The sequence below is a fragment of the Anomaloglossus baeobatrachus genome, chromosome 3 (genome assembly GCF_048569485.1).
Source record: "Anomaloglossus baeobatrachus isolate aAnoBae1 chromosome 3, aAnoBae1.hap1, whole genome shotgun sequence".
NCBI lineage: Eukaryota > Metazoa > Chordata > Amphibia > Anura > Aromobatidae > Anomaloglossus > Anomaloglossus baeobatrachus.
Window position 1 is genome coordinate 43,799,071 of NC_134355.1, and position 16,029 is coordinate 43,815,099.

Below are 16,029 nucleotides of genomic sequence, written 5' to 3' on the forward strand. Positions count from 1 at the left end.
ACTATGTACAAGAATATAACTACTATAATACTGCCCCATGTACAAGAATATAACTACTATAATACTGCCCCCTATGTACAAGAATATAACTACTATAATACTGCTACTATGTACAAGAATATAACTACTATAATACTGCCCCTATGTACAAGAATATAACTACTATAATACTGCCCCTATGTACAAGAAATAACTACTATAATACTGCCCCCTATGTACAAGAATATAACTACTATAATACTGGTCCTATGTACAAGAAATAACTACTATAATACTGCTCCCTATATACAAGAATATAACTACTATACTATAATACTGCTACTATGTACAAGAATATAACTACTATAATACTGCCCCTATGTACAAGAATATAACTACTATAATACTGGTCCTATGTACAAGAATATAACTACTATAATACTGCCCCTATGTACAAGAATATAACTACTATAATACTGCCCCTTATGTACAAGAATATAACTACTATAATACTGGTCCTATGTACAAGAATATAACTACTATAATACTGCTCCTATGTACAAGAATATAACTACTATACTATAATACTGCCCCTATGTACAAGAATATAACTACTATAATACTGCCCCTATATACAAGAATATAACTACTATAATACTGCTACTATGTACAAGAATATAACTACTATAATACTGCCCCTATGTACAAGAATATAACTACTATAATACTGGTCCTATGTACAAGAATATAACTACAATAATACTGCCCCTTATGTACAAGAATATAACTACTATAATACTGCCCCCTATGTACAAGAATATAACTAGTATAATACTGCTTCTGTGTACAAGAATATAACTACTATAATACTGCTCCTATGTACAAGAATATAACTACTATAATACTGCCCCTTATGTACAAGAATATAACTACTATAATACTGCCCCCTATGTACAAGAAATAAATACTATAATACTGCTCCCTATATACAAGAATATAACTACTATAATACTGCTACTATGTACAAGAATATAACTACTATAATACTGCCCCTATGTACAAGAATATAACTACTATAATACTGCCCCCTATGTACAAGAATATAACTACTATAATACTGCTACTATGTACAAGAATATAACTACTATAATACTGCTCCCTATGTACAAGAATATAACTACTATAATACTGCTACTATGTACAAGAATATAACTACTATAATACTGCTACTATGTACAAGAATATAACTACTATAATACTGCCCCATGTACAAGAATATAACTACTATAATACTGCCCCCTATGTACAAGAATATAACTACTATAATACTGCTACTATGTACAAGAATATAACTACTATAATACTGCCCCTATGTACAAGAATATAACTACTATAATACTGCCCCCTATGTACAAGAATATAACTACTATAATACTGCTACTATGTACAAGAATATAACTACTATAATACTGCCCCCTATGTACAAGAATATAACTACTATAATACTGCCCCTATGTACAAGAATATAACTACTATAATACTGCCCCTATGTACAAGAATATAACTACTATAATACTGCCCCCTATGTACAAGAATATAACTAATATAATACTGCCCCTATGTACAAGAATATAACTACTATAATACTGCCCCTATGTACAAGAATATAACTACTATAATACTGCTACTATGTACAAGAATATAACTACTATAATACTGCCCCCTATGTACAAGAATATAACTACTATAATACTGCCCCTATGTACAAGAATATAACTACTATAATACTGCCCCTATGTACAAGAATATAACTACTATAATACTGCTACTATGTACAAGAATATAACTACTATAATACTGCTACTATGTACAAGAATATAACTACTATAATACTGCCCCTATGTACAAGAATATAACTACTATAATACTGCCCCTATGTACAAGAATATAACTACTATAATACTGCTACTATGTACAAGAATATAACTACTATAATACTGCCCCCTATGTACAAGAAATAACTACTATAATACTGCCCCCTATGTACAAGAATATAACTACTATAATACTGCTCCCTATATACAAGAATATAACTACTATAATACTGCCCCCTGTGTACAAGAATATAACTACTATAATACTGGTCCTATGTACAAGAAATAACTACTATAATACTGCTCCCTATATACAAGAATATAACTACTATAATACTGCCCCCTGTGTACAAGAATATAACTACTATAATACTGGTCCTATGTACAAGAAATAACTACTATAATACTGCTCCCTATATACAAGAATATAACTACTATACTATAATACTGCTACTATGTACAAGAATATAACTACTATAATACTGCCCCTATGTACAAGAATATAACTACTATAATACTGCTACTATGTACAAGAATATAACTACTATAATACTGCCCCTATGTACAAGAATATAACTACTATAATACTGGTCCTATGTACAAGAATATAACTACTATAATACTGCCCCTATGTACAAGAATATAACTACTATAATACTGCCCCTTATGTACAAGAATATAACTACTATAATACTGGTCCTATGTACAAGAATATAACTACTATAATACTGCCCCTATGTACAAGAATATAACTACAATAATACTGCCCCTTATGTACAAGAATATAACTACTATAATACTGCCCCCTATGTACAAGAATATAACTAGTATAATACTGCTTCTGTGTACAAGAATATAACTACTATAATACTGCTCCTAATGTACAAGAATATAACTACTATAATACTGCCCCTTATGTACAAGAATATAACTACTATAATACTGCCCCTTATGTACAAGAATATAACTAGTATAATACTGCTTCTGTGTACAAGAATATAACTACTATAATACTGCTCCTAATGTACAAGAATATAACTACTATAATACTGCCCCTTATGTACAAGAATATAACTACTATAATACTGCCCCTTATGTACAAGAATATAACTACTATAATACTGCCCCCTATGTACAAGAAATAACTACTATAATACTGCTCCCTATATACAAGAATATAACTACTATAATACTGCTACTATGTACAAGAATATAACTACTATAATACTGCCCCTATGTACAAGAATATAACTACTATAATACTGCCCCTTATGTACAAGAATATAACTACTATAATACTGGTCCTATGTACAAGAATATAACTACTATAATACTGCCCCTATGTACAAGAATATAACTACTATAATACTGCCCCTATGTACAAGAATATAACTACTATAATACTGCCCCTATGTACAAGAATATAACTATTATAATACTGCCCCTATGTACAAGAATCTAACTACTATAATACTGCTCCCTATGTACAAGAATATACCGTATTTTTCGGACCATAAGACTCTCTTTTTTCCCCCCAAATGTTGGGGGAAAGTTGGGGGTGCGTCTTATGGTCTGACTGTGGCTGCGGGGAATGAGGTGCTGCGGTGGCGCGGGTCATCGGGGGCATGAGCAGGCTGTAGCAGCCTGCCGTAACCACGTGGACCCGCTCATTTAATATGCACGCCCATCCTCCCGCCAATCTCTCAGCGGTGAAGCCGGCGCTGACAGGTGGGCGGGATGATGGGCGAGGGCTAAACAGCCTGCCCGCATGATCACCCCTGGCAACTACAGCCTGGAGTGATCATGTGCGGCTGTATTCACTGCCTCCCGCGTATCATCAGTGCGGGGGGCAGTGAATCAGTACACATTACTCACAGTCCCCCTGCAGCATCGCTCATCCTCCCGTCTGTCCGGTCAGCTGACTTGCGTGACTAGCGTCGCGCACAGCGATGACATCATCGCTGTGCGCACGTGTCCACACACAGCCGCCGGCACATACCGGAGGACATCGCGATGCTGCAGGGGGACGGCTGCATTCAGCGGTGCTGCCGCTGACATAGACTGTAAGAGGAGCGGTGCTGCAGGGAGTGAGGTGAGGTAAGGTGAGTATGAACGTTTATTTTTTATTTATTTTTTTATGTGCCACAGGATGCAGCCATACACCAGGATGATGGCATATAGCAGGCTAGGGGTATATTATGAGCAGCATGGGGAGTATATGAGCAGCATGGGGAGTATATGAGCAGCATGGGGAGTATATGAGCAGCATGGGGAGTATATGAGCAGCATGGGGAGTATATGAGCAGGATGAGGGTATATAGCAGGCTGGGGGTATATGAGCAGGATGAGGGTATATAGCAGGCTGGGGGTATATGAGCAGGATGAGGGTATATAGCAGGCTGGGGCGTATATGAGTAGGCTGGGGCGTATATGAGTAGGCTGGGGCGTATATGAGTAGGCTGGGGCGTATATGAGTAGGCTGGGGCGTATATGAGTAGGCTGGGAAGTATATGAGCAGGCTGGGGAGTATATGAGCAGGCTGGGGAGTATATGAGCAGGCTGGGGAGTATATGAGCAGGCTGGGGAGTATATGAGCAGGCTGGGGAGTATATGAGCAGGCTGGGGAGTATATGAGCAGGCTGGGGCGTATATGAGTAGGCTGGGGAGTATATGAGTAGGCTGGGGCGTATATGAGTAGGCTGGGGAGTATATGAGTAGGCTGTGGGAGTATATGAGCAGGCTGTGGGAGTATATGAGCAGGCTGTGGGAGTATATGAGCAGGATGAGGGTATATAGCAGGCTGGGGAGTATATGAGCAGGCTGGGGGAGTATATGAGCAGGCTGGGGGAGTATATGAGCAGGCTGTGGGAGTATATGAGCAGGCTGTGGGAGTATATGAGCAGGCTGGGGGAGTATATGAGCAGGCTGGGGGAGTATATGAGCAGGCTGGGGGAGTATATGAGCAGGCTGGGGAGTATATGAGCAGGCTGGGGGAGTATATGAGCAGGCTGGGGGAGTATATGAGCAGGCTGGGGGAGTATATGAGCAGGCTGGGGAGTATATGAGCAGGCTGGGGAGTATATGAGCAGGCTGGGGAGTATATGAGCAGGCTGGGGAGTATATGAGCAGGCTGGGGGAGTATATGAGCAGGCTGGGGGAGTATATGAGCAGGCTGGGGGAGTATATGAGCAGGCTGGGGAGTATATGAGCAGGCTGGGGGAGTATATGAGCAGGCTGGGGGTATATAGCAGGCTGGGGGAGTATATGAGCAGGCGGGGGAGTATATGAGCAGGCTGGGGAGTATATGAGCAGGCTGGGGAGTATATGAGCAGGCTGGGGAGTATATGAGCAGGATGAGGGTATATAGCAGGCTGGGGAGTATATAAGCAGGCTGGGGAGTATATGAGCAGGACATTACCCCATAACAGTGTCAGCAGCAGATCGTCGCCCCATAACAGCGTGTCATGACCACATTTTTTGGTTAAAATTTTATTTTCCTATTTTCCTCCTCTAAAACCAGGGTGCGTCTTATGGTCCGAAAAATACGGTAACTACTATAATACTGCCCCTGTAGAGTTATAGATGTGAGGTTTGCGTGGCCTTTGTTGTGTGCCGCTATCCCCTGTGCTCGGTATGCTGCGCTTGCTGCGTCTCTTAGTGCTGATTCCATGTGACTATTGATGAGCTACAAGACTCGGGGAAATTGATCTCCTCCTGATTGTAAACAATTAACAAATCAATAAATTGCATTAATGAAAGCTTAAAGTTAGTGACCTGTATCCCGCGTATCGCCCAGATTTATAGCCCTCGCTCTGCTCACTGTCGCTATGAATATATGGGGGTGAGGGGCTGATGGCACATTAATGGTAATATAAAGGTTAGGCCTCAATATAGTGGCGCCTCTCCCCCGTATTTACATATATTTGTGAGCGCCCCTGGTGTCCTGTAATTCTGGTAATATAATCCGTACACGGCTCCTCTTTATCCAGCAGATGTTGGCGCGCGGCTGGTGAACCCCTTTATAGAAGTGCGCAAGAAAACAGGGCATTGCAGCGTTATTACAGGAAATATTGGCTGATAGGATTCTTCAGGGCCTAATGGGGGCAGACGGAGCGGAGCAGGGGGCCTTTGTACTCACTTTCAGGCTGCCAACCCCCGCCGTCAGGTAGTGTTATCTGTAGGGACTAGCGGCACTCATCCAATGCAACGGTGTCTACCTGAGGTGTCAGTTTGTTACTAGATGATATATATTCATATCATATTGTTGCTTTTTTTTTTTTTTTTTTTTGTAACTAGCCATTTTCTTATCCATGTCGTGTTTCCGGGCTTTATTTGAATCAAAAAATGTAATGTTTTAGGGGATTTGGCTGTCAGCTAGAAAATATTGGCTAATAAGAAACTTTGTAGTAACTAATATGGCCGCCTATATTCAAGAATATATCTACTATAATATTGCCCCTATGTACAAGAATATAACTACTATAATACTGCCCCTATGTACAAGAATATAACTACTATAATACTGCCCCTATATACAAGAATAGAACTACTATAATACTGCCCCTATATACAAGAATATAACTACTATAATATTGCCCCTATATACAAGAATATAACTACTATAATACTGCCCCTATATACAAGAATAGAACTACTATAATATTGCCCCTATGTACAAGAATATAACTACTATAATACTGCCCCTATGTACAAGAATATAACTACTATAATATTGCCCCTATATACAAGAATATAACTACTATAATACTGCCCCTATATACAAGAATATAACTACTATAATACTGCCCCTATATACAAGAATATAACTACTATAATACTGCCCCTATATACAAGAATATAACTACTATAATACTGCCCCTATATACAAGAATAGAACTACTATAATATTGCCCCTATATACAAGAATATAACTACTATAATACTGCCCCTATGTACAAGAATATAACTACTATAATACTGCCCCGTATGTACAAGAATATAACTACTATAATACTGCCCCGTATGTACAAGAATATAACTACTATAATACTGCCCCGTATGTACAAGAATATAACTACTATAATATTGCCCCTATATACAAGAATATAACTACTATAATACTGCCCCTATATACAAGAATAGAACTACTATAATATTGCCCCTATGTACAAGAATATAACTACTATAATACTGCCCCTATGTACAAGAATATAACTACTATAATATTGCCCCTATATACAAGAATATAACTACTATAATACTGCCCCTATATACAAGAATATAACTACTATAATACTGCCCCTATATACAAGAATATAACTACTATAATACTGCCCCTATATACAAGAATAGAACTACTATAATATTGCCCCTATATACAAGAATATAACTACTATAATACTGCCCCTATGTACAAGAATATAACTACTATAATACTGCCCCGTATGTACAAGAATATAACTACTATAATACTGCCCCGTATGTACAAGAATATAACTACTATAATACTGCCCCGTATGTACAAGAATATAACTACTATAATACTGCCCCGTATGTACAAGAATATAACTACTATAATACTGCCCCGTATGTACAAGAATATAGCTACTATAATACTGCCCCTATGTACAGGAATATAACTACTATAATACTGCCCGTATGTACAGGAATATAACTACTATAATACTGCCCCGTATGTACAAGAATATAGCTACTATAATACTGCCCCTATGTACAGGAATATAACTACTATAATACTGCCCGTATGTACAGGAATATAACTACTATAATACTGCCCGTATGTACAAGAATATAACTACTATAATACTGCCTCCTATGTACAAGAATATAACTACTATAATACTGCCTCCTATGTACAAGAATATAACTACTATAATACTGCCTCCTATGTACAAGAATATAACTACTAGAATACTGCCTCTATATACAAGAATATAACTACTATAATACTGCCTCCTATGTACAAGAATATAACTACTATAATACTGCCTCCTATGTACAAGAATATAACTACTATAATACTGCCTCTATATACAAGAATATAACTACTATAATACTGCCTCCTATGTACAAGAATATAACTACTATAATACTGCCTCCTATGTACAAGAATATAACTACTAGAATACTGCCTCTATATACAAGAATATAACTACTATAATACTGCCCCTATATACAAGACTATAACTACTATAATACTGCCCCGTATGTACAAGACTATAACTACTATAATACTGCCCCTATGTACAGGAATATAACTACTATAATACTGCTCCCTATGTACAAGAATATAACTACTATAATACTGCCCGTATGTACAGGAATATAACTACTATAATACTGCCTCCTATATACAAGAATATAACTACTATAATACTGCCCCTATATACAAGAATATAACTACTATAATACTGCCCCGTATGTACAAGAATATAACTACTATAATACTGCCCCGTATGTACAAGAATATAACTACTATAATACTGCCCCTATGTACAAGAATATAACTACTATAATACTGACCCATTTGTACAAGAATATAACTACTATAATACTGCCCCTATGTACAAGAATATAACTACTATAATACTGCTCCTATGTACAAGAATATAACTACTATAATACTGCCCCTATGTACAAGAATATAACTACTATAATACTGCCCCTATGTAACTCTTGTATTGCCTGCGTTGTCATAGTTTGGGAATTTAACCCTTGATGCAAGGTTTCCAGTCATTGCCGCTAATCACTGAGGATTGCAGCAGTAGTATCTTGCAGCGCTCACTCAGATCTTGTGTGCCACGTTTGCTTGTAAAGGGGCTTATCTGGGATGGAGGGGCTCGGTCACTAGAGGACGCCATAGTTATCTATAGGGATTTGACTTCTGGAACCCCATCAGTTCTGAGAATTAATCCGTCCTGGGGCTTATTGACAATTGTTCCCCGCACAGTGATAGTCTGCCCTGCTCACGCCCTGTGCAGCAAAGCTTCATTTAAAGGGGTTGTCCACTACTAAACAACCTTTCATTAGTGGACCCTGAGAGGTGAAACCCCCCCCCCCCACCCCACCCTCCCCGCCCCTCCCGATATTCTTCTAGGCTGGCTTTGCTTCTCCATAATTAGTACTGAATTCCCCGCCAGTCTGCTAGCATCAAAATCCAGCAGAGTCATATGTGAGCGTTGCATCCAATCAGTGGCCACTGATCGGCTGCAGCGGTGATTTTTCCTGTGCTGTGTCTGAACAGTGTGTGTTACACAGCCGCTAATAGTTGATCACTGCAAACTGGTGTTTGATGAAGGATTGACTGTGTTAAGAGCAGTGCCGTGGGTGAGTATTCAATTTTTACCTCCTCTGAGTCAGTCTGTCAGCAGGTTTTTGCTATGGAATCTGAGAGCAGAATAATATAGGGTCAGAGACCCTGATTCCAGCGGTGATTCACTTACTTGGTGCAGTTTTGATAGAATCCCTGTTTTCTCTGCTGTAGATGTAGTCGAGCTCAGAATGCTGAGTTGTGTATAACCCCACCCACATCATTGATTGGAAGCTTCCTGTATACATTGTCTGCAAGCTGCCAATCAGTGGTAGGGGTGGGGTTACACAAATTAGCTGGACTGCTTGGCACGTGACACTTAGTCCTGCAGTGCTAATCTCCTGCTGATCAAAACTGATTCTATTGAAAGGACAGCACACAGCATAATAACTGACACGCAGCTGGAATCAGGGTCTCTGCCTCTAAATTATGCTGTTCTCAAATTAAATAACCTACTGACAGATTCCTATTAATAAGGGATTTTAGTAGTAGACCGTTCCTTTTAATATAATGGGCTGGTTGCACAGCCTTCTATAAGCATAAGAGAAAACTGGGACCCCGACTGATCTCCTTCTGCAGTGGGGGGTCCCAGAGGTCGTACTTGGTGATGACGTAGCATAGCGGTGTGGCACAACATGGCGCTCTTAATAATATAGAAGCGAGGTAGTCACCGCTGCAGATTCTGCAGTCAGAGGGTCCTCGCAGCCCTCGCCCCTCTCCTGGAAGCCGCACAAATTCGGATCCAACATGAAATATTCAGGATGCTGGGAATCGCCCGACTCCCGGGAATTCCTGCCTCTGACATATTTAAATAAATCCGAGCGCATTACAAATTTATGAGGGAAAATTCAAAATTAAACAGACGATTGACGCTGCGGAATGCTGCGACCGAGCGGAGAATTCCCCGGATTACAGACTGTTTACACCAGAACAAAGCGACTTGACCCAGTTTCTAAAACCTGTAGCCGAGGTGATCCGTGCGGAGCACCATAGGGCGGTGTAATAACTGCTGAACTCCGCGGTGTGCGGCACAGCATGGAAAACTCAATAAACCCAACCGCAGCCTTTAGAAGGGCGCCGTGCACTAGGACAAACCCTACAATACCCTAATGTTGGTCTTATTCCACCCACTGCCAACACTCGCAGATCATTGGGATACTCGGACCATCACAGGCCTCACCCATACTGCTGCCGCCCACCAACGGTCTAGGGGTGTAGGCCATAGTGAAAACCAGGATCGGTCGGGTTGGATTTCAGCGTAGCGATGCCAGGCAGCATCTACAGCCTCATATTTCTGCTTTTACATGCCTAAAGGGAATCTGTCACGAGGTTTTTGCAGTATAATGTAGAGACCGAGACCCTGATTCCAGTGATGTGTCACTTACTGAGCTGTTTGCTGTCATTTTGCTAAAATCAATCTTTTCTCTGCTGCAGATCTAGCAGTTATTACAGGGATCATGAATATGCTGGACTACCTACAGCACGCCAAGTAGTCCTGTAATGATAATATCCTGATGATTAAACAGTGATTTTATCATATTTCATGTTTTTTTTTTTCGTATTTTTATTTAAAATATTATTTTTAGGTATTATATTTTTTTTTTTCTCCCTTACATCCATCATGCTTGATGGAGCCCAACGTGTCTGTCTTAGTAAATACTCGCATTCTACATCATATAACATTTCTGTGGAATCTTTTCGTTCTGCCATTTCCTGGAAATTATAAAAAAAAAAGACAACTGGGTGTTACCACTCCACTTATCAAAGGGGCGTGTCACTACAATCTGATAGCACTGATTGGGTAATGTTATACTGTGCAGGGACACCCCCCCCCCAACTGGTAACACCCAGTTGTCAATAAGGTTTTTGGAGGAAGAACAGAGAACGCCAGAAAGTGGAGCGATAAAAATAAGATGTATCTGACCCGTGGGAAGATCCGAAGGAGATTGGATTCTGTAAATATTTGGGTTTCAATGTTAATTTACTAAAGAATTGGGGGAACTACAACCCCCCTCATCCAGCTGTTCCTCCGCAGTGAAATATTAATGATCCGGGAGGAATCTCTTAGATTTCTAGGTTTCTTATTCAATATTGAAGGAGCTGAAGGAAAAAAAAAATATTGTTTGGAAGTGACAGCAAACAGCGCGGCCGGGGAGAGACTTCCTGCGCAGACTTCTGGCCGGCTCGCCAGCTTTACCCTGTGCATGGTGAATAATTCATGGCATAGAATCTAGTCAATAATGGCCACCGATGTGCGAGGAACCGGACCAGTGCTGTGGAGCCCCTCGAAACATATTCTAGTAGACGATGGCCACCGATGTGCTAGGAGCCAGAGCAGGGCTGTGGAGCCCCTCGAAACATGTTCTAGTAGACAATAGCCACCGATGTGCGAGGAGCTGGACCAGGTCTGTGGAGCCCCTCGAAACATGATCTAGTAGAAGATGGCCACCGATGTGCAAGGAGTCAGACCAGGGCTGTGGAGCCCCTCGAAACATATTTTAGTAGATGATGGCCACCGATAAGCCAGAAGCCGAACCATTGCTGTGGAGCCCCTCGAAACAATATTCTAGTAGACAATGGCCACCGATGTGCGAGGAGCCGGACCAGGTCTGTGGAGCCCCTCGAAACATATTCTAGTAGAAGATGGCCACCGATGTGCAAGGAGTCGGACCAGGGCTGTGGAGCCCCTCGAAACATATTCTAGTAGATGATGGCCACCGATATGCCAGAAGCCGAACCATTGCTGTGGAGCCCCTCGAAACAATATTCTAGTAGACAATGGCCACCGATGTGCGAGGAGTCAGACCAGGTCTGTGGAGCCCCTCGAAACATGTTCTACATACTCATATATCTGACCCCTAGAAACGTGGTGAATTTCACCCACCCATCATGTTGTAGATGCTTATTTTATCTTTTCATGATTATGTCAGTTGTAATGTAAGGCTCGGCACCGCTGCCATCATTCCTATATTAATCCGGCTCCTTCTCTAGGGACCCCAGGACCTTCCAGCAGTTTGGCTACTTTTGCTTTGCAGCTAAGCATCACAATAAAGTTGAATATTCTACGACCGGGTGACCATCTGTAGGACTCTTGGGGTTATCTAAAAAAAAAAAAATCTAAAATTGCTTTATTGCATTTGTATTATAAAACCACTTTGCTTACACACCCCCGAACATATAAATGCAATCTCTTCTGGTTCAGGTTCTGGTGAGAAATAAGGTATATGTCACTGATATAAAGAGTCTCCTGATGGAAAAAGCTGCAAACTAGGCACCGTCCAATCAGAAGGCTGCAATATAAAAAGGAAGGAAAAAACTTTAATTTTTTCAAAACCGCAAAACAAAAAACTCCTCCAAAAACTCTTCCAAGGAGCAGCATTTCCTAAAGCAGTTTCCACTAGAAAATTTGCTGTTTTCTCCACCTCAAAACTAACCCCCCCAACTTGATGTGAATGTATCATTAGGGCAGTAAGGACTTATTTATTCCAAGGAATGCCAAAAAGTCTTGAGGGTCCTGGTGAGGATGTGTTGGGCTTGTGCACACGCTGCAGATTTGGTGCAGAAATTTTCTGTATGATATTTGCACCTTCTGGCAGAAAAACGCACCAAACAACACATGCGTGGTTTTTTTTAATGAAGTCAATGGCTGGAAGGGCGAAAAACGCACTAACAATTGATACTGCAGAGTATTTTCTGCACCAAATCTGCAAGGAAAAAAATAAGCAACGTGTGCACAGAACTTCTGATTTCTCATAGACTTTGCTGGCATGAACAAACTGCACCAAAAAACGCATCAGCAATGCACCGTGTGCACACAGCCTTTACAGGAAACCTTCATTCAGGCTTTTATTAAATTGATGGCGACACATTTTATCCTTTCTAATTAGGATCTTATCGATCTATTCTGTGCTCCCCGCCACACCTCTAATAATGATCTTTACACACTGCTCTCCGGCATGGTGCACCGTCCATCCATGGCTCCCGTCCATCCATGGCGCACCGTCCATCCATGGCTCCCGTCCATCCATGGCGCACCGTCCATCCATGGCGCACCGTCCATCCATGGCGCACCGTCCATCCATGGCGCACCGTCCATCCATGGCGCACCGTCCATCCATGGCGCACCGTCCATCCATGGCGCACAGTCCATCCATGGCGCACAGTCCATCCATGGCGCACAGTCCATCCATGGCGCACAGTCCATCCATGGCGCACAGTCCATCCATGGCGCACAGTCCATCCATGGCGCACAGTCCATCCATGGCGCACAGTCCATCCATGGCGCACAGTCCATCCATGGCGCACAGTCCATCCATGGCGCACAGTCCATCCATGGCGCACAGTCCATCCATGGCGCACAGTCCATCCATGGCGCACAGTCCATCCATGGCGCACAGTCCATCCATGGCGCACAGTCCATCCATGGCGCACAGTCCATCCATGGCGCACAGTCCATCCATGGCGCACAGTCCATCCATGGCGCACAGTCCATCCATGGCGCACAGTCCATCCATGGCGCACAGTCCATCCATGGCGCACAGTCCATCCATGGCGCACAGTCCATCCATGGCGCACAGTCCATCCATGGCGCACAGTCCATCCATGGCGCACAGTCCATCCATGGCGCACAGTCCATCCATGGCGCACAGTCCATCCATGGCGCACAGTCCATCCATGGCGCACAGTCCATCCATGGCGCACAGTCCATCCATGGCGCACAGTCCATCCATGGCGCACAGTCCATCCATGGCGCACAGTCCATCCATGGCGCACAGTCCATCCATGGCGCACAGTCCATCCATGGCGCACCGTCCATCCATGGCGCACCGTCCATCCATGGCGCACAGTCCATCCATGGCGCACAGTCCATCCATGGCGCACAGTCCATCCATGGCGCACAGTCCATCCATGGCGCACAGTCCATCCATGGCGCACAGTCCATCCATGGCGCACAGTCCATCCATGGCGCACCGTCCATCCATGGTGCACCGTCCATCCATCCTCAGTATGAAGTCCCGGATCCAGCCTCGCCGTGGTACTGTGTCGTGTGGTCCGATGGACATTTATGGACCAACCTCAGCACTAGCATTGAGCTCGCTAACCCCTCCGCTGTTGGACCGGTCCTGGTTAGTGAGCCCATTCCTGGCGCTGAGGTTGGTCCATACACAACCTGTGTTTTCTGATCTCCTTGTAACTAATATTTTGCTCTAGTTGCTCCAATTTGTTCATTTTCTTAATATATTTACTTAAGTTATGTTTCACTCTTCTTAGATCGGAAACCTAAAGGCCTACAGTGGGTGATAGATACCACGATTGGATACCCCGATGCAAACCCTATGGACATTCAAACCTGGATTCTGGGCTACCGGCCACCTACGATCACACACGTGTACTACAGGTAGGGAAGGTATTTGTTACAGGATTAATGGTAGTGTCCTGGATTGGGGGGGGTTTATACTCTCCATAGGATAGGTGATATCTTATTGATCGGCAGAGGTCCGACCGCTGGGATCCGCACCGATCAGCAGGACGGGGAACTTATATCTCCATTAGAACGGTACAGCTGTGCACATGCCGGACCACCGCTCCATTCATTCCCTCCGGGGCTGCGGAGTGCTGCACTCGGCCTTTCCCAGTAATCCCATAGGAAATGAATGGCGTAACGTTCAGGCGTGTGACCTGCTGCTCTGCCGATTCGTGCGTGTCCCAGCCGTCAGATCCCACCGATTTATTAACTTTTCCCCTGCAACCCCTTTTTAAGTGTGTAACCAAACATTTACCATTTTGAGGGTGTATTTTATATCTGCCATACAGTTTTCATGAGCAGGGTCATACCTAGGAAAGTACAGACCCCATAAGTCTTTAAAATGCCCCCTCTTCCCTTACTGGACATTTACTAACTCCATGTGAACGTTAAAGGGGCTTCCCAGACCCTTCTTTAAGTTTTTACATGGTAAAATAATAAGAAATGTTAAATCTTTGCTGCCACTTCTCCTTCCCGCTGACCTTCACCCCCACATGGTGAGCAGGGGCTGTCAAGTACACACCACAAGTAAAGAGGAGGCTGCCAGCGGGAAGGAGAAATGGAGTCTGGCAGGGGGAGGCTGCCAGCGGGAAGGAGAAATGGAGTCTGGCAGGGGAACGCTGGCAGCGGGAAGGAGAAATGGAGTCTGGCAGGGGGAGGCTGGCAGCGGGAAGGAGAAATGGAGTCTGGCAGGGGGAGGCTGGTGGTGGGAAGGAGAAATGGAGTCTGGCAGGGGAACGCTGGTAGCGGGAAGGAGAAATGGAGTCTGGCAGGGGGAGGCTGCCAGCGGGAAGGAGAAATGGAGTCTGGCAGGGGAACGCTGGTGGTGGGAAGGAGAAATGGAGTCTGGCAGGGGGAGGCTGCCAGCGGGAAGGAGAAATGGAGTCTGGCAGGGGAACGCTGGTGGTGGGAAGGAGAAATGGAGTCTGGCAGGGGAACGCTGGTGGTGGGAAGGAGAAATGGAGTCTGGCAGGGGAACGCTGGTGGTGGGAAGGAGAAATGGAGTCTGGCAGGGGAACGCTGGTGGTGGGAAGGAGAAATGGAGTCTGGCAGGGGAACGCTGGTGGTGGGAAGGAGAAATGGAGTCTGGCAGGGGAACGCTGGTGGTGGGAAGGAGAAATGGAGTCTGGCAGGGGGAGGCTGGTGGTGGGAAGGAGAAATGGAGTCTGGCAGGGGAACGCTGGTGGTGGGAAGGAGAAATGGAGTCTGGCAGGGGAACGCTGGTGGTGGGAAGGAGAAATGGAGTCTGGCAGGGGAACGCTGGTGGTGGGAAGGAGAAATGGAGTCTGGCAGGGGAACGCTGGTGGTGGGAAGGAGAAATG

At 43.2% G+C, this 16,029-nt stretch overlaps 1 protein-coding gene across 1 annotated transcript in view; it reads left to right on the forward strand.

The window, feature by feature from the left end:
- Positions 1-16,029, forward strand: part of LPGAT1 (lysophosphatidylglycerol acyltransferase 1) — a 104,728-nt gene that overhangs the window by 81,593 nt on the left and 7,106 nt on the right. Inside the window, exon 6 of the mRNA XM_075337993.1 lies at positions 14,455-14,581. Within this exon, the coding sequence (XP_075194108.1) occupies positions 14,455-14,581 (127 nt within the window). The remainder of the gene's footprint in view (positions 1-14,454; positions 14,582-16,029) is intronic.